Consider the following 20,862-nt stretch of genomic DNA (forward strand, 5'->3'; position numbering starts at 1 on the left):
CTGAAGCTCAAATACTTTGGCTACCAAATGAGAAGGGAGCACACTCACTGGAGAAGATCCTCATGCTGGAAAAGAAAGAAGGCAAAAGAAGAAGGAGATGGCAAAAGATGAGATGGCTGGACAGCATTACTGATGTAACTAACATGAATTTGAGTAGACTTCAGAGGACAGTAGAAGACAGGAGGGCCTGGCGTGACTTTGTCCATGGGGTCGCAAAGAGTCAGACTCAACTGTGCTACTGAACAACAATGTATTGGTTTTGGGCTTGAATCAAGTTGCTACTTATTACCTTTAAAGGTTTTTAGTGCCTGAGACTCTCATACCTAATGGAGAGCCAGTTTGGTGTAGTGGTTAAGTGTGCGGACTCTTATCTGGGAGAACCGGGTTTGATTCCCCACTCCTCCACTTGCACCTGCTGGAGTGGCCTTGGGTCAGCCATAGCTCTGGCAGAGGTTGTCCTTAAAAGGGCAGCTGCTGTGAGAGCCCTCTCCAGCCCCACCCACCTCACAGGGTGTCTGTTGTGGGGGAGGAAGGTAAAGGAGATTGTGAGCCGCTCTGAGACTCTTTGGAGTGGAGGGCGGGATATAAATCCAATATCTTCATCTTCTTCATCTTCTAATGGGACACTTCTTTGGATACCCTTCTCCTTATGGCACTCTTTCTCAGTTTAGGGTGCTGTATACTAGCAAGGTGACAGGACCATGGCTTTGGAGTGGCAGGCCTGAAGAAACATGGAGAACACCAACTTCTGCTGTTTTTAGTAAGGAACAGAAAGGTTTGGGAAGACTAATGTGTACCAGTCGGGTTTGGGAAGGCTGCAGGATATTAAGGTGTGTTTTGTATTGTTTGTTTTATAAGTCACTTTGAATGAACAGAAAGTCAAATGATGATGGAAACCAATTATCTCAAGTGACAGTTTGTTTAAAGGAATTAAGTTTACAATGTAGAAGACATCTGAGTTCATTTGTTACTGGATGGGTCACTGAAACATCCTATCTACCTACCATCAATTATTGTCATGTGGGATATCTGGAATGTAATTCAGCTTTCTGGGATTGTTGATATGAACAATCCCCAGTGGAGAACCTGTTCATTTTCCTGTTTATTGGACTTGAGTACAAGCATTAATAAGCAGTGCGATTAAGATTAGATCCAGACAGTGCCATTCTAAGTAGGTTATTTCCTTCTAGGACCAAGTGAAGGGTGTAATTCTGCATAGGATGGCACTGAAAGTTCATGGTATAAAGTGTAATGCCTACATAGCATCAATAGCATGTGCTATAGAACATATCAGTAATATGGCCTCTATCTACAGCTCCTTGCAAATAATCCTACAAAAATCACTAGTCCACAAATCTTTTTACAAGTCTGCCTCTGCTAGGCTTGCCAAAATCTCAGTCTGGACACAGGTTCCCCCAACCTTTCAGGTTTCTGTTCACTGCTGGCCAGGTGACTGGCAAGTGAAGCCCCACCCTCAAACAGGGATGTCTGTGTGTTGACATCCCCAACACAATGATGTCACATGGAAATGACATCATCATGCCAGGGACATTGCCATGCAACACTATGGTTTGAGGGCAAAAGAGGGCAAAACTCTATGGTAAAACCACAGTTTTGCCCTTAAACCAGAGTGTTGCCACACAATGTCCTTGGCATGATGATGTCAATTTTGTATTATGTCATCACATTGGGGACATCACTGTGTGACATCCCTGTTTGGAGGCAGAGCTCCACCCCCCTCCTAGAATGTTCCCTTCCACCCTCTGCTGATGCATTCTCGATACCCAGCAACCCTCTGCACAAATAACTTTATCTAAAAACTGGCTTTCTTACTGCATGTATAGAGCCTACATACCCTAACCTGGATAGCCCAGGTGAGGCTGATCTCATCAGATCTCAGAGGCTAAGCAGGGTCAGCCCTGGTCAGTATTTGGATGAGAGACCATTAACAAATACCAGGTTTGCTATGCAGAGGCAGGCAATGGTAAATCATTCTCTTTGAAAACGCTATGTGGTCACCATGAGTTGGCTGTAACTTGATTGCACTTTCCACCACCAGAACTTTCATGTCTAGACAGTCACGGTCCTGCACATTCCAATTTACAATTGCCTAGAGGAAGTTTTTACTTGCCACAGGCTTTCCACAGGCTGTTTACAAAGCTGATATAGAGAGTTTGTTAGATGAACAGCACTGGGGTTGAAGAAAGAAAGTGCTGAGTGATGAAAATTAGTAGGGGGGAATATGTGGCAAAGTAAAGAAGGAGTACAAGGAGATGATAGGATAATGGATCCAGTAAGGATTTGCCAAAAACCCATCACTTCCTATCCTTCTTTGTTGTTCTCATATTCATGCAAGAAGGTACAAATGCATGCACACAAATGCATATTTGTTGTATATCATAACAAAGATGAATTTAGTGCAGGCCTCAGATTCAGTGGGAGCTCACAGGAGCACAGCTCCTGAACCTTTCTGACAGTTCCACCTGCTCCTTCCCATCTTGTCCACTGAATAGTAGGTGCAGCTGCATAACAATCCCTGGATGAGCTCCACCACCTTTTTTCCTACCAAACGACCCCTGAGTAAGTGTAAGGACCAAGTTGAGTACCAATGCAGAAAAGGAAAGATGCATAGATAACAAGGGAGAAATGGAAGCAAACAAACTGTTGTCTCCTCCAACCATGTGGTTGGAGAAAGGTCAGTTTCTTTAACAGACACAGCAATACCTTTCACAAATAAGGAAGGAGGGGAAAAAAATCTGAGAATGATAAAAATAAATACATCCTACCCCTGAATATAAACAATGCCTGGAAAGTCAATTCAGTTCCGATAGAACCTTTATTGCTGTCAGTCATAGACACTGTTCCAAACACATTGAAGCAAAAATATATGATAGGATACAATATGAGATATGATATACAAGTGCTATTCATATTAAACACAGTACAAACTACGGTCATTCTTCAGTCCTGCTAGGAAATTCTTAACAACGAAGTCTTACAAGAAAGAGGCTTGGCAGATCAGATCCTCACCCAAGTAAGCAAAGGAGCTATGCTGAAGAAAAAGGATACCAAATCATGGATGGGGAGGGGAGAGGTTGCCCTTTGAGCCTGTCCAGAAATTTCAACTGGCAAAAAATCCTGCTGTCTGTCTTTCTCAGGTGTAGGCAGAAAAGAACACATGTCCTCAACAACTAATTGCCAATATGTTTTCTAAACTCAATTCAAGATGTACCCCAAACAAAACAACCTGGGCCCAGAGAACCTATGGTAGGTCTCTGGGCCCAGACAGACTACTATGGGACTGGAATGACAGCCCCCAGAGTGAAATGATGGTCCCTGTGAGTAGTGGAAGCATTCTGGGAATTGAATGAGGAACCCCAGAGTGGGAATCCATTCCCAGAACACTGCTGCTACTCCCAGGGGCTGTCATTCAACTCTGTGCCCTATCATTTCAGTCACAGAACAGATTCTATTGCTAGGGACCATCATTCTGCTCCGGGGGTTGTCATTCCAGTCCCAGAGCACTGTTTCTGTTGCTATAAAGGGCCCCAGAGTAGTCTATCTGGGCACAGAGACCTTAACAGAAAATCCATTCTACATTTTCTTTGCAACTTTGCAAGCCCGAAAGAACTTCAGGCCAAAGCAGGGAAAGACAAGACTGAGGGAGCTGGCAATTTTGGCAGCCTAGAGCTTCGAAGGGTGAGGACAGTTGAGGAAGGGTGAGGATGGGGGAGGAAATTGCTGTGGGATTAATTAAAGTCCTGGGTGGGCCAGTTCCATCTCATGGGCTGTAAGTTTGACACTCCATGTTAGTCATCATCATTGTCATCATCATGTTAGTCCTTTGACGGCCTCTGATAGCTTTCCATGGCTTGAAGGCTTTCTTTTTTTAAAGTATGGGTTAATTTGAACTTTGATGGATGCTCTTTTGGTATTGAAGTTATTTAGGTTCAGGTTTTGGTATTTATGCCTGTATTTTTAAAAGTAAGAATAGAATTCAAATCTAGTTAGAATTTACCCTAGAATCTACTTGTATACAGTGAATGGGACTGGGGGAGACTGCTATGGTAAACTTTAGCTCTTTCATGCCATAACTCACAGTGCCTTATGTGTGGAAAGCAAAGCAAAGGGATATTTAAAAACCATCACAACAACAAAGCAATTCAGTTTCTGTCATTTTAAAGACAGCCAAATGCCACGTCTCCAGGAATTTAATGTGGAATTGCCTGCCACTGTACTACACTACCCCTTTGCCTCAGCTAAAGGGCATCAGTCAACACAGATCTTTGGTTTATATTTTCTAATTCCTATTATTCTTCAAGTTTCTCACCCTCCTATGAATTTCTGGAAGGAAAGACAGCCCTCCCGCCACATCACAAGACTTGCAAACTGGCCCAGAAATATTTACTCTAAACAGCCCCTTCTCCTGGCTAATCAGTTTATGCTCTGTTCTTTCCTTCCTATTCTTTAGAAATGTACATATCAAAGATATACTCTCTCTTCACAACTTCTGCCAGCATATCCTGAGTACATTTTGGTACATTGCTCACCTTCCTCTTTTAAGCAACTGAATCTCTTGTGAACATGAGTTGATGGCATAGTATTAGTAAAGAACAGAATTGTGACTTTTAAAAGCCATTTCCTCCTCCTTGTGCTGTTCTTTTGTTATCAAGAGAGACCCCAGCAGAACAGGGTTTCATAATAGCCTTTCCTCCCCCTATTTCAGCCTCCTGTCTGAGCTTCTGTCAAATGTCACAGCACCAAGGATGCGTCAAATATTTCAGCAAGTAAATTTCAATATGGGGGAGAAGTAATAACCACTGAAAATATTATCTCTATGCTTTGACAGAACCAAAACTCTGAACTGGATGAGAAAGGGGGTGAAGGTATGCAATGAGATCAGTGGAAATTCAAATTTAAATATAGGGCACAATCCAGAGAAAATATAGTACAGTAAGCATTTACATTCTAAGAATTTCAATATGTTTAAATCCTATGACTCATTGATCCAGGGAGAAATAAACATGAGCTGTACCACATTTATCTGATCATGGTGTCTTCTGATCAATGTTCCCTCTAAGCTGCAGAGTCTTGTGAGCAAAAATTCTTTGTGAGCTACTGGCATTAAAGTTGTGAGCTACTGCATACATTTTTGTGCTCTGGGGTCATCCTTCCTGAGCTAAGACAAAAATGTGTGAGTTGGAAGCTAAAATCTGTGAGCTAACACAGTTTAAAGGGAATACTGCTTCTGATATGTCTCCACAAATAATTCCAAGGGGGGGTTCACTTGCTACTTGACTCCTAACATGAGGAGAAGGTTTGTGATTTCTCTCTAAATAATAGCATGAGCAAACATAAGAGAAGCCATGTTAGATCAGGCCAATGGCCCATCCAGTCCAACACTCTGTGTCACACAGTGGCAAAATTTTATACACACACACACACACACTGTGGCTAATAGCCACTGATGGACCTCTGCTCCATATTTTTATCTAACCCCCTCTTGAAGGTGGCTATGCTTGTGGCCGCCACCACCTCCTGTGGCAGTGAATTCCATATGTTAATCACCCTTTGGGTGAAGAAGTACTTCCTTTTATCCGTTTTAACCTGTCTGCTCAGCAATTTCATCGAATGCCCATGAGTTCTTGTATTGTGAGAAAGGGAGAAAAGTACTTCTTTCTCTACTTTCTCCATCCCATGCATTATCTTGTAAACCTCTATCATGTCACCCCGCAGTCGACGTTTCTCCAAGCTAAAGAGCCCCAAGCGTTTTAACCTTTCTTCATAGGGAAAGTGTTCCAACCCTTTAATCATTCTAGTTGCCCTTTTCTGGACTTTCTCCAATGCTATAATATCCTTTATGAGGTGCGGCGACCAGAACTGCACACAGTACTCCAAATGAGACCGCACCGTCGATTTATACAGGGGCATTATGATACTGGCTGATTTGTTTTCAATTCCCTTCCTAATAATTCCCAGCATGACGTTGGCCTTAGTTCCCTTTTCCTTGGGGAATGCTACACATGCATGATTATGCTTTAGCTGTGGAATGATTCGCAACTGAAAACACACCAAGGAATTTTATGCATATGAAGCCCAAGTGAGGTTGAGACAGTAGCCATATTTGACAAACCAGGGTGCCACTGTTTCTCTGCTTAGAAAGAACCCATTGAACACTAAAGCATGGACACGCACACACTTTTGCAAGCTGCAGACAGCCCATGCCAGCCTGATCTTGTCAGATCTCAGAAACGAACCAAGGTTGGCCCTGGTTAGTATTTGGATAGGTGACGACCAAGGAAGTCCAGGGCTGCTTATATAGCCAGGCAATGACAAACTACCTCTGAACATCTTTTGCCTTGAAAATCCCACAGAGTCACTATAAGTCAGCTGTGGCATGACAACAAAAACCTTTTTTGAGGTTTCTTCTGAAATGTGCATGTAACTTTTCAATAGAAGAATTTGCATAGCATCTGGTAACTGAAAAATACATTTTTGCAGACAAGAGTACTAAAGCAGGCAGGAAGAGAAATATTACCTTTGAGTCCCAAACACGTAGAAACTATAAACTGTGAGTTCACACTAGAGCTGGTCATTCACATATACATGATTATTCCTTGAGGACTACAAATCAAGTGATTATTTGCATGTGTGAGTGGAACCTTCTCAGATCCAACACAACAGATAGAACATTCGTATTACTTCATTGCACACACACAAACACAAGGGTAGGCTGTGGATTTTACCTTATGAATGCCTGCTTGGGATTCTTGCACGTTATTCTCGGAGCCATTACTTCGGTTAATCATCTGCCATAGTTTGGAATACATGTTATTCTTCTCAAAAGGATTCATTCCTTTTACCCGCACATGCTCATAGACTGCAGAATCCAAAACAGTGCCATAAGGAATATCGGTCTGTCTGGAGAGATCCTGTAAAGACCTTAAGTGTTGGAGGAAATAAGAAACACATGAGACATGGATTCCCACATTTTCAACCTGCTGGCAAGCAAGGGCCAACATGGATGATGACAGTGATCAAGTCAATTTTAAAAATTATGCATTTTTATTTTATTCTTAGACATCAAAGATTGCCTTTATCGTTTATGGCACAAAGGGAACTACGGAGCTGAGGAATGAGGGAGGATAGAAAGAGAATTGATTTTTTAAAACAAGCCAGACCTAGAAGGGTAGTGTGCTTGACGTTTTCTTTCAAAAGACAAATGGATGTGGTGGGGGGAGGGGAAGAATCTTTTTAAGGAAGTAATATATTTAACCAATCTACATTCCACCAAGGTTACTCACACAATCAGCAAAATTAAAGCGAATGGAATAGTTTAAAAAGGAGGAGTTTTATTGTATTTCTGTATTATAGAAAGAAAACTCATAAGTGTATTGGTCAGTAAAAAAATGAAAATATCATACACAGAAATGCCTATTGCAAAGATCTTGTTCATTGGGAATATCCACTAAGTATTCTGGTTGGAAAAAGCCCCCTTCAGTTATGCTACATGATGGTCTTTCTCTCCTCTCATTGTCCCTCTTGCTGCTCACACCTTGTACAAAACAGACACTGAGACTATTAAACAAAAACAACTGCCTTGTGAAATCAATGTGATAAAACTACCTAATGCTAATAATGCAGTGTCATATACTAAAGCGTGAATGGAGGCTCAGCCACAACAAATGATAATGAGTGATTTACATTGTTGTAACAAGGAAGATCCATCTGAGATAGTCACTATATACAACTGAACACGCAGCACCATATTGCCACTGAGGTAGGACAATAAAAAAAGGTGGTTATTTAAGGGAGCTACTTGTGGAGGCAGGTGCCAGTCCAGCTATCATACAGATTAAAAAGGACAATAATAGAAGCATCTGCAGTAAGGATTTGGGTAACAGTTTGAAGAAACAGTGTACCTAGTGATTTCACATTATGGTAAGCAGAGATCAGAACTCTATGGAACAACAGGACTAACCCTTATTGAGTTATATAGATGAAATAGCTCATCTATGTTTTAATGAAATAAGGGCACATACCAAATAGGGGTGCAAACAGGCTCTCCATGTTATTTTAGAAAGTTTTAATTTTAATGAACAGGATTTCCAGACGTTCTGTTGGTTTAAGAGTTCCCTAGATTTTTCATCTTATTTTTGGTGTATTGACTTTTTAATAGACTTATGTGAATTACAAATATTAATAAATGGGATTCTGAAATATCACCAGCTCCAAATCCATTTTCTGATGGTCGCTGAAAGTCGGCAGACCTGATTCCTCCCTCTATTTGCTCAGCCTTGTGGGCCAACTCAACTATCCCTTTATTTTTCTTAATTACATTCATTAGACTTTCTGAAGGACTACACCTAGGACCCATTAAGTTTTGCTGGCACAAATTAGCTTTATGTAAGTGCACAAATCTAACTGATGACACTTAAGGGCAGATAAGAGGGCTGGAAGTATGCAGTTTTAAAAAGGTAATCACCAGACTATCAAATGTCCCTCTGTACATCAGAACATGTAATCACAAACATAAAATGTTATACTTTTCAGTGAGGATAAGGTTGCTGCCTACATTATACTAGTTTTAGAAGTACACAAATGTTTGTACAACAGTTCAAGGGACACAAGACATATCTTATGGCATCTCCAAAGTTGCTTTGTTGAAGCGCTGCAGCATTCGGCAACAAAGACCAATCTGAATTTCAATCTGTTTTCCTATTGTTATAACCCTTTTGCTTTACTCTGTCTGTAAAAACAAGTTAGATCCTATCAGCTTTTCTGCTGGCATAAGGAAGGGCTCCTTTTGATATCACCAAAAGCCATGTCAGGGACTATGGGACCCACATGATCAAAAATAAAACAAAACATGAGAGGAGGCTCCAAGGAGTCATGGTTGGGCAAGATCATTTCTTGTCCTTCTTGCAGCAACAGAAAAGCTGGCAGGATCTAACTTAGTGTTAGTAGCAATCACAGAGTTGTTGTCACTGAACCCAAAACTAAATGGAAAATTAAAAAAAAACATCTTTTAGTTCAAAGTGGACAAGGGGACACAGTAGGAGTTTCAATAGGTGATGCTACCATTAAATCAATATACTATGGTCAACCCAGCAAACCTAAAGTTATTGAGAATGAAACATTGTTCTCGTAGCCCTGCTCACAAGTCCATAAAAGGGTCTAGTAGCTCTCTTATAAGAAAAATATCTCAGAAGAGTTAATTTTGATTTTGGATGCTTGCATAAGACTCTCTTCTCCAGGGCTTCCAAGCAATGAGAACTTCAATAAGAGCTTGGATGAAAGGAGCCTGCAGCAGAATGTGGTGACTTTTACAGGCCAGCTTCTCAAATCTTTCTTTCATCTTTCTTTCAAGACAACTTGAGTCCTCTCCAGTTCGAAAGCAACACCTCCTCAGAAACCACTCCAGCTCTCTCTCACCATTAAACTGATTCCCTCACTGGCCTCCTTTCTCCAGATGCTTACAAGAGGAAACCAGCCAGGACTCTTGGCTCCCCTCCTGCCAGGCAACGTCTCACAGAGAATCGATTGAAATCTCCTTCTTCTCTGTCTAGATGGCATCACAAAACCTGGTGTTTCTGAAAGTTTATATTATAACCATCTGAAGCATAAGCTTGGCTCCACAAGTTTGAAATAGGTGTTTAATATTTTTAAAATATTTTTTGCCCTGAATCTTGCAGACAATATATTTGTTTTTTATAAAAAAAACCCCATAACGACATAGGAGTTGTTTATTGTGCTGTTCTCACGACGATATAAGCTTCTTACTTGAAATGTTTCAACGTCTAAGAAAACTGGATTATTGAACTGCAACAACACAAACTAAAGTCTGATGCAGTACACTCTAGGGCTGGGTCCAGATAGCCACTATAAGCCGCCTCAGGGATGCCCCTCGACCAGACCAAGAAAAAACATTCAAATGCACACATCTACATCCTGCCCCACTCCTGCCTCACCCTGTCCTTACTGGTCATCCTGCCACCTCAAAAAGCTACGACATATAAAGTGGTAACAGATCAGCAAGGTGCTTCCAGGGTGCTTTTCCAAGCTGTTTGAACAGCCGGGGAGCACCTGGGAAGCAGTGGTCAAGAGCATGAGCAATTTGACTGCTTCTCTGGGGTGAGCACAGCCCATCCCAATTCCAGTGGTGGGCCACACACCATCTGGCCACCCTGGGGTGCTTCTCTTTTTGCCGGCTTACTTCTGGGATGGAAGGTTGCCACCCCAAGCTGGCTGGCTGTACCCAGCCTAGGTGTGTTAGCCTCCAAGTGGTACCAGTAGATATCCTGGAGTTACAACTAATCTCCAGTTTGGAGAGCCAGTTTGGTGTAGTGGTTAAGTGTGCGACTCTTATCTGGGAGAACCGGGTTTGATTCCCCACTCCTCCACTTGCACCTGCTAGCATGGCCTTGGGTCAGCCATAGCTCTGGCAGAGGTTGTCCTTGAAAGGGCAGCTGCTGTGAGAGCCCTCTCCAGCCCCATCCACCTCACAGGGTGTCTGTTGTGGGGGAGGAAGATAAAGGAGATTGTGAGCCGCTCTGAGACTCTTCGGAGTGGAGGGCGGGATATAAATCCAATATCTTCTTCTTCTTCCAACTCCAGCAGCACCTTAATGACCAACAAGATTGACAGGATATACACTCTGGAGAGTCAAAACTCCCTTTGTCAGATATCTGATGAAGGGAACTTTGACTCTCAAAAGATTATACCCCAGAAATCTTGATGGGCTTTAAGATGCTACTGGACTCAAATCTTGCTCTTCTGCTGCAGACCAACACAGCAGTGGGTCAAAACGAATACTTTACCACAACATTTGTTGCAGCCATAGCATAACAACACCACAGAAATTTAATTATCAAAGGCTAATGGGTAGAGCCCCATGGCACAGAGTGGTAAACTGTAGTACTGCAGTCCAAGCTCTGCTCACACAACCTGAGTTCAATCCTGGTGGAAGCTGGGTTCACATAGCCGGCTCAAAGTTGACTCAGCCTTCCATCCTTCTGAGGTCAGTAAAATGAATATGCAGCTTTCTGGGGGTAAAGTGTAGATGAATGGGGAAGGCAATGGCAAACCACCCTGTAAAAAGTCTCCCAAGAAAACATCATGATGTGATGTTACCACATGGGTCGGTAATGACCTGGTGCTTGTACAGGTGACTGCTTTACTTTTTAATGGGTCTTATAATTATAGGAAACTTGCAAAGGCAACAAAACTATTTATGGTAAGGCTGGTTTGCTTACTTTTGTTAAGTCAGTGCAGTGCACAAGGGATCTTGAGAAAGAGAGTCTCAAATTATTATCCTTGTAAAAATCACCACTGTCAATTGGGATCTTTGTTTTTTATGAGAAAGGATGAAACCTACAAAAATATGGACAAATCAATTCATAATAGGCCTTCCAGTAATTATGGATGGAGGTCCTGAAATATGAACAACCCATGCAAATTGTGAGCAGGTGGCAAGCACAGGGTGGTCTCCAGCGCTAGAGACAGGTTCTTCACATCTGCATAAAGACCTGATTGTTAACCCAACTGTGATAGATTATGAACACTTTTGGACAATAGCCAGATTTCTAATCTTCAGATACAAAAAACCTGCATCCCATTATAGGATGGCATACCATTAATCAAACAAGAACTGCAGGAATTAAAATATCAAAGTATTTGAGCCATAATGAACAGGTCATTGTTGTAATGAGCCATTTCACCAGCAAGAAAAAATGGACAATCTATCTCTTGATATAGCAACATACAGTCATTTGACCACAGTCCTTTGACACTCATCTGCCTGATTTGTGTTTGCATCAGGATCAAAGTCCATTTCCCCTCAAATAGTCTGAGCTTGTCAGACCTCATAAGCTAAGTAGAGTCGGCCCTGGTTAGTATTTGGATGGGAGGCCACCACGGAAGTTCAGGATCATTATGGAGAGGGTGGCAATAGCAAACCTTCTCTGAATGTCTCTTGCCATGAAAACCCTTGAAAAATGGGGTCATCATAAGTCTGTGGCAACTTGATGGCACTTCTCCACACTAATTCTCCCTACTGACCTCCTCACTTTCCCAAATCCACTGCTTTTTAGGAAAAATATTTACATTAGTTTAACATTTACAATAGGAATACCAAAATCGTTTTGCTGGGTCATACCAACAGCCCATTCTATCTTCCACAATGTTCAGACTGATAGTTCAGGAGGCTTATGAACAGGACATGTCCTGTTGCTTGGTTTTCTGCCTCCAGTCATGGAAAGTTCATTGGAGTTGTTGTGTTTGCTATTACTGATGCACTGATCTGTTTTTATCTTTGTACAATGATGGTCAGTTTAACACTCTGGTTCAGGTCAAGCACCTTAAAGGAGCTGGTCTGATGGGGATCAGGTACAGAATTCAGGAAGCAGAGGCAACATGGTTCTGTTAGATCTATCAGTGACTTTGGATACTGTGAGTCACTCTGATTTATTACATTGTTTGGATAAGGAGCTGGGTATTACATGCTCAATATTCTGATGGTTCATTCTTTTTTTATCTGCTAGGATCAAATTTCCATTGGACATGGAGAATGGCTTCTGAATTGTGGTGGTGCAGTCTTAATAATTCTGAGGCCCTGTGCAATTGCTGCTATTCCCTACTGAGGTCATCACCCACCAGAGCCAAGCAAAGGGTAGCCCTTGGCCTGTGTTAGGCAGGCTGGAGGTGCTGCTACAAACTGGTGGCCCAAGCCCAAATGGGGCAGACATAAATGATAGTTTCAGTGGAAGCCTGTCCCTGAATTGTGATCTATGTTATCTCTGTTGTTGAACGTTTACATTAGGTCATTAAGCAAGATCATCCAGAATCTGGGGGGTTGGGAAACCTTCATATCCTGAAGATAACAGTTCCACATATGTGGTTGTCTTTGTCTTAAATCAGTACCTAGATGAGTGCACAAATGGATGGGAGAGCTGAAATGGAATTCATAAGACAGAGGTGATTTCAAGTCACAGTTCTTGAAAGAGCTGCTCTCTCAAGAGCAGTTCTCAAAAGAGCTCTCTGCGCCCCACCTACCTCACAGGTGATCTTTACGGGAAAGAGAAGGGAAAGAGATTGCAAACTGCTCTGAGATTCCAAGTGAAGAGCAGGATATAAATCCATTCTCCTCTTCTCTTCTTCTACATTGGATATTCTTCTCAGTACAAAACCTTGAGATGCTTTAGAATTGAGAGTTGCTTTTTGAGGTCATAATAGTACAGGTCATACAAAGAGGGATTTCCCAGTTTCCTTTGGTGAAATTGTCATTCCTTCTAAATTCAGACAATCTGGCCATGCTGACTCACACTTGAGTTAATTTCAGGTGGTATTATTGTATCATGATATATGTAGGGTTGTCCTCAAAGACAATTTAAAAGCTACAGCTGATGGGAAACACCAATTGCCTGTTGACCTACAGAGCAGGCTGATCTGAACACGTATCATCAATTCTGAAATGATTGCACTGGCTTTTATTTGGCTTCTGGGTTCAAGTCAAGCACTTTAAAGGAGCACGCGTGTCTGAGGGGACCGCTTCTCCTGGACCAGAGTGTGCCTACTCAGATTGGCCCAACAGACTATCTGGTCTGCCCCTTCATCACAGGCAGTCCACCTGACCTTGTTCAGAAAACAGTCTCTCTAATTTATCTGTCCTCCAGTTCTGGAATAGGCATTTCAGCACACAGTGTTTCTTTTAGAGTGCTTTGATTTAATAGGTGTGGTTTCTGATTGAATAAGCTATTTTATTATTTGGGACTATGCTGGATGTTAGATAGTAGAATAGAGGCAAAGGCTTTGCCTCTGTAATCATGAAAACATACAAACAAACAACCAGATGAGAGGCAAGAGGTCCATGATTAGGAAATTTGATCAGATCTGTTCCATGTGTGTAAGAGAAAAACACAGGTTCATTATTTAAGATCTCTTAGTAGCTGAAATACCATGATAAAAGCAAACAAGCCCTTTCCATGATGATGAATTGCCCAATGTTGCTATTAACTCAAGTAGGGGGGGGAAGATAATGTCCCCTTCTTATTTAAAAAAAACCCCAAACTCAGCAATGAATGGAATATATTTTCTGTGCACATCCCAAATATATTCCAGCTTAAGTTGTGATTTAGGCTGCACTAGGGCTGGGGAGACCAGGGTTCAGATCCTCATTCCAATAGCTTTCTGGGTAACCTTGGGCTAACAACTCTCTCTCTCTCTCTCTCTCTCTGTCTCTCCTTTCAGCTTCACCTCACGGGTTGTTGTGATGATGAATTGAAAAATGTGTGCTTGCTGGCCTTCTTGGAAGAAAGGCCTGTGCCCTGAAGTCCTTTAGTTGCCACCTACCAGCTGTTCACATTCCTAAGGTGTTCACACCTACCAAATCCCAGGCTTCTGTTTCAGTAGTGGCTCTCATCCTGTGGAATGAGGTCCCTGGAGGGAGGGGGTGCAATCCTGAGACATTTTTAGAAGATGCTGTATAGCTGTTTTATTTGAACACACATGAAGCTGCCTTATATTGAATCAGCCTACTGGTCTATGAAGGTCAGTACTGTCTACACAGGGTCTCGGGTAAAGGCCTTTCATATCACCTAAGTACCTGATTCTAGTCCAACATTTTAACTACTGTGCCACAATGGCTTGAACTGCAGGTGTTTCTTGGGGGAGGTTCAATGGGGATTTAGTTGTATTATGTATGGTTTTCAACTGGAAACTGTAAGCTGGTCTGGAAGTCAGGCTATATATATATATTAATTTCTGTATAAATGCACTAGGCATCTAGATAGATTTACCATGGCATAAGTTTCAGTGAACTGGAGTCCATTTCATCAGACACATGAAGCACCACAATAAATCTGCTAGCTTTTAATGTGCCACCAAGCACATTCCTTGTGTTTGCAACAGGCGACCATGGCTGTGCCTCCGAAATATCTCATTTATTACAAGCCAGTTGCAACAATCTGTGAGGTCTGATGTGACAATTTTTACCAGGAGCCAAATCTGATTTTTGGGCCAGAGGCCTCAGGTGCCCAGCCTGAAAGCACTGGCCCACCCAGCCAATGGCTGGACTTGCTCATGGAACCGCTGGAAGAAAAAAAAAATCTAAATAACTCCCAAAGTGGGCATTTTCGGCGCTGTTTCGTTGAGTTGGAGCCATTGTGCTCATCAGCAATACAACATTGTTTCAGTTGGCCTGTGGCTTGTATTGCCTGGAGCAGCCTTAAGAAGCTTGCCTTCCCCATGCCATTCTCAGACTCCTGGACAGTTGTGCTCAGCTGTGTATGTATAAATGGGATTTAATACTTTAGTTTGTCAAAGCTTTGACATAATGTAATAAAGGATAAATAAACTGAGAGATTACAGTTTTTAATTTTCACATTGCCAGTGTTTCTTTTAATAAGTTTCTGCATCTTCTGACAGAGCTCTACAACATCCTGGGTCATATCTTGTAATGCCCTGTAATTGCAACGGTACTTGCTGTGCCCATTACGGGAATGGGATAGGAAGGAGTAGTTCCAAACTCCCCAGTTTGTAATGAGAACACCTTGCAAATTTTAATCAGTGGCTCACAGGACTCAGTGTGGCCATATAATTCCCTACCACCAGAGCCAGCACAGCAATTTCCCTGCATGTACTGCTGTTAGGATAAATGATGGCCGCAACAGAAGCTGTGCTGAGAAAAAGCAATTGGGGGGGGGGGCATTCCCCTTGCACATCTTAAGGCTCTGGATGTTATTCCTTCATCTCTCAAAAGGCAAGCTGAAGTCATGCTGTAAATGAGAGTATTTCCCACCATTCTGATCAGAAATCAAGAACGGAACAGGATAAGCAAAACATACTTAGGAACAAAGTAGGATTGTGCCAAGAAAGAGGAGAAACTCACTCAGTAACATCTCAGTTTACCTTTTGAGCTGTGAGTGCATTATTTTGCAAAAATCAAATCCAAAACCTTTTGCCCAGCACAGGCAAAAGTTATCAAAGATTTCAGGTTTCAGACGTTTCGTTCTCAGCTGCACAGCAGCCAAGAAGGTCAGAGCGCCTGCTCTGGCTGCAACGCCACTGAGGATGTTCTCCGCAGCTGAGAACGAAACGTCTGGAAGGAAAACTTTCTCCAGTAGAACACGGCACTTGATCCCGAAAGATTCTACAAACCCTAACAGGCAAAAGTTTTTGGAAACACTGAAAACAACACACCAAATTCTGTCAAGTCAAAGGTATATGGGAGAGTTTGCTGGAAGGACTCATAGAAGCCATAGCCTGAGCCATTTTGGATCTTGTTTGCTTTAAATTATTAACCAGTCAGTCCCTCTCCAGAGGGAGATCTACACCATACATTCACATTAGTTGTATAGCAGTTTAGAGATCATGATGACTCCCTCAAAGAATCTGGGGACTGTAGTTTGGTGATGGGGTTGAAAAATCTCCAGTCAGGTTCCCTGCCACATAATACAGAATACCAGACCCCTATCGTGGTGGATCAGGGCCTCATCTTGAGCTGTATCTTGTCTCTGGGCCCCTTTAACCATTCACAGCTTCTACCATCAACTTATTAACTCTTTATTCCCTAAATTCAAGTATCCTTCTGAAGCATTTTAAATGCTGTTGAGGGAGAAGATTTTATTTGGAAAGGCAACAGATTCATCTGTCCTATTTCCACCACCTCCCTTATGAACTCATAACTATGTGGCAAACCAGTTAGAGTTATAAGGAAGATCTTCTGGGATGCAGATTCACTAATGAGCAACAAATTTAATCACATAGTTTATTAAGATTCAGTGATGTGGGTGGGATTCAAAGATGCAGAATCAATTAAGGTTCAGTTACATGGGGGGATTCAAAGATGCAGAATCAAAAAAGTTTCAGGCTATCTTGAAACATCAAGGCTAACTAAATGTGAGGAAGACTCATTCAACCATGTCTTTTCTGGATAGAAACTCCTAACAATCTGTGATGGGGAAAAAAGAGATTCCTTGGCTCAGGAAATGGATACAGAGGAAGGAGTGGCCTGGCTAATCTGCTCCTTAAAGTTGGGCTTCGCGCCTCAAGTTTAAAAAGACGCAACTGAAGATAATTTTTCCAGAGACAATAATCCTATCAGGCACACTTCTGGATTTTATGAAAATTGGAGGACGCCACTTTGGTGTTGGAAGCATGTAGGCGTTACTTCAACTGGTTTGATGCCAGGCAAGGTAGTCCACAAAACAATTGAGAATAAAAAGGTATCAGGCTTGTTCCAATTACACATCTATCTCCTTGATGGTGGTTGTCCTGGGCAGATGCACAACTCATTCATTAGCATATACTTTGTGACAGGTGGGATGGTTCCTGATGTCAGAAGAAACTGGACTGAAGACAGCCAGTAAATCGACTGGTATTCAGATTTGCTGTATCTGACTGGACTTTTTACCATGCAAAGGGAGGGGGTGTGACTATTCATCAGTTTTAAGCCCATGGTATAAATATGTCTTCAGAAAATAAGGGCTCAGAGATGCGAAACCCTAATGCAAATGCGTCAAATGTATCAATTAATTGGTGACGCTGGTATGGTTACACATAATGGCAAACCATAATTTGTTTCCTATGTGAACCAAACTTGAAGGAGCTTCATGAACACTCATGTGAACTCTCCTCCTGCTTCCCCCTTATTTTTATCCTACAGCATGGCAAGATAATTGGTTGTTTCTTTTACTGGTATGGCAAGCCATAACTTCACAGCTTGCCATTACGTTTGATCTGTCAAAGTAAGGCTTGTGCTTAACCTGAAAACTGCAGTTTCAAGACAGTGAGGACTGAACGAATATTTGGAATCCTGGACTACAGGGAAAGCACAGACTGTAATTTTCTAGTTTGCATATAATTGCAAACTCTGGTTTGCCATTATATGAAAACTGGCAATTTTTAAATTGCCATGAACACTGAAGTAACTAGCTGATGTGCACAAGGAGCTGCAGGCTAGTGTTAGCAGCCCTGAATGGATCATGAAGATATGGTTGCCTTAGACATTTAGACCAAGCTGGACTATTAGTATTGTCTCCTCTGACCAGCAGCAGCTGTCCAGGATCTCAGGTCTTTCACCACTGCCTGATCTCAGAACCTTTCAAATGAAGATGCCAGCGGTTGAACCCAGGACCTTCTGCATGCAAAGCAGATACAGCACCACTGGGTCACAAACCCTTCTCTATTTGTTTGGTCATCAGGCAGAAAACTATGGTTTCCCATGACTTCTGAACCATCTTTGTATCAGAGTCCAATAGCACCTTAGGGACAAACAAGACCTTCAGGTTTTAAGCTTTTGACAGCTTTGACTCACGAACACTTGGTGATGGAAAGATGGAAAGTGCCATCAAGTTGCAGCTGTCTCAGGGTGATCCCATAGGGTTTTTAAGGCAAGAGATGTTCAGAGGTGGTTTCCCATTGCCTACCTCTGGGTACTGACCCTTGATTCCTTAGTGGTCCTCCCATCCAAAGGGCCAACCATGCTTAGCTTCTGAGATCTGACATGATCGGGCTAGCCTAGGGACATCACGGCCTCAAAAGCTCATACCCTGAAAATCTTGTTTGTCTCTAAGGTGCTATGGGACTCAAATCTAGCTCTTCAACATGGCTGCCCTCTGAATCGATGTTTGTTTCTATTTCCAAATTCAAAGCAGAATGTTACCTGAGCTGCCTTAGTGAAAATCCCTACTTTGTGCTGAAGCAGTTAACGCTGCCCATAGAATCAGGCTGCCAGGTTTTACAACTCCCTGGTTTTTATTTTCTTTTTAAAAACCCAACAACATATACAGAGAAAGAGAGAACAACTAATTTTGGTCTGACAGCATGCAATTCTTCAACAGTTCTATGGCCAGAATTGTAATGTGTTGATTACCTACCAGTTACATAGAACCTTAAAAATATATTTATGACACTGTGCACACAGTAGAAACAAACAACCACAACCTGCCCACTTAGTATGAGGGTGCTTTTAGTGCTGCACTGTGGCACGTACTGCTGTCTGCCAGGCAGCAATTAGTCATTAAATAATGAGGGCAAACATCTGATTGCTTATTCTGAAGCACTTATTTATGACTCTAATTCAGATAAAGCTTTGCCTGTGCAGTTATCACCCCCCTCTCCCGCCACCCGCAGTTCCAAGGATTAATTTTGAAGCAGGCAGAGGAGACAGGGCCCTGGAAGACAAGTGATCTGGTGCCTGCAATGACAGCCGTGTCAGAAAGTAATAACACTGCTAGCTGGGTGGTTTATAGGGCTGGATGGATCAGGTCTAGATGTATTTTGAAGAAAGAACGCATGGCAAGCTGAGAAAGGAATGGAATTCTGTCTTTGGATGAAAATAAGTGCTTTTTGGAAGGTGTCAACGACCTTTTCGTTTGCAACTCTCTAAACAGCCTGGCTTTCTACATTAAAGTGTTTATGGGATGTTCTCCATTTGATCTCAATTTGGGGGCAAGACCACAACAGGGAAAAGATGCTGAGCAATGCGGTGTCTACACAGGAGTACAGATTATCGTATGATTTGTTTTATATGGCATCACGTTAGGAACTAACATTTCATTCTCACTTGTTTTAGGGATGGCATGTTATACCTTTATATCTAATTAAAATATTTATAATGCATAATGGATATGAAGGGAGGGAAGGACCACAGTTCTGTGGAAGACATAAAGCCTATGCTCTGCACATTGAAGGTCCTTGGCATCCTCAATTAAATGGTTCTAACAAAAGTAACTTGAAAAGACAAGAATGCTAGGGAAAGCTGATGGCAGCAGGAAAAGAGGAAGACCCGCCATGAGATGGATTGATTTAGTAAAGGAAGCCATGGCCCTCAGTTTGCAAGACCTGAGTGAGGCTGTTCATGATAAGATGTTTTGGAGGTCATCCATTCATAGGGTCACCATAAGTCAGAACTGACTTGACAGCACTGAACACACACAGGTAGCAAGGCACGGTCTCTAGTCCAACAGAGCAGTCAGATGGACCATTTTTATGGTCCATGAAGTAAAATCCTTATGCCTTATAAGGTGGCCTGCTTCCTGCCATCCTAGGAAGTTCTCTATTCACTTTCTCTGAGGAGAGAAAAGACAAAGCGTCCAGCCACCATCATCAGGCAGCTCTGCAGTTCCTTGGACGGATCCCGGGCAACACCAGAACTTGCAGCATTCATCTGGGGCCATCTAATGATCATGGCACAAGGCTCTGACATTCACTGTAGGAAAGCCCAGCTTAAGCGGCAGCAGTAGTAACTGTGTTTGGTACCTTGGTATACTGCCTCTATGTAGATAGGTACAAAGGTACTTGCCCCAGCTATTGCACTGAGCAGTAGCAGCTAGATAGATTTATCTGGAAGCAATATGAAGGGAATAGAGGGGAGGATGAAATAAATGAGAAAACTCTCGTTCTTTTTTTGGTCTTCATCGTCCACAGATAAGGCTGGGTCTGTCTGTGCAGCACAGCGAGGTGGGAAAGGCTTGGCAGAATGTACCATGCAGAAGGGGAAATGGCACTTTTGACTGCTGCTCCATTAGCACATCAGGAAGAAAGAATATTTCTTAGCTCTTTGTCTTCTGTGTGGGATTCCTATTTGCAGGTAATTTTTAACTTGGAGGGGGGCACTCAGAAATGTGCTTTCTCACATGCAATCCATTAGCAGGGGTTCTCTGCGTGCAAAATGAAGCAAAGTCGCTTTAGAATCAGATCTACATCAGATTCATTGCTTTAGGAGAGAAACAGATACTGTTTTAGTGTTCAAGAAATCATGACTGTGATAGGAAAGGCAAGATATAGGCATTCCAGCTATCTGTCTAACTCACTGATGGAGAGAGATTAAGAGATTGCATGTTGCTCCCTTGAAGGGTGAAA

General features: G+C 42.3%; 1 protein-coding gene across 3 annotated transcripts in view; it reads right to left on the reverse strand.

Annotated features, from left to right (window-relative positions):
- Positions 1-20,862, reverse strand: part of GRID2 (glutamate ionotropic receptor delta type subunit 2) — a 1,226,781-nt gene that overhangs the window by 161,337 nt on the left and 1,044,582 nt on the right. For all 3 annotated transcript variants that reach the window (XR_009555818.1, XM_060247053.1, XM_060247052.1), the window contains one exon: positions 6,747-6,942. Coding sequence is in view for 2 of the 3 variants with exons in the window: in XM_060247053.1 (XP_060103036.1) it covers positions 6,747-6,942 (196 nt within the window). In the remaining variant the exon portion in view is untranslated. The remainder of the gene's footprint in view (positions 1-6,746; positions 6,943-20,862) is intronic.

Source organism: Heteronotia binoei, chromosome 9 (genome assembly GCF_032191835.1).
Source record: "Heteronotia binoei isolate CCM8104 ecotype False Entrance Well chromosome 9, APGP_CSIRO_Hbin_v1, whole genome shotgun sequence".
NCBI classification, from domain to species: Eukaryota; Metazoa; Chordata; class Lepidosauria; order Squamata; family Gekkonidae; genus Heteronotia; species Heteronotia binoei.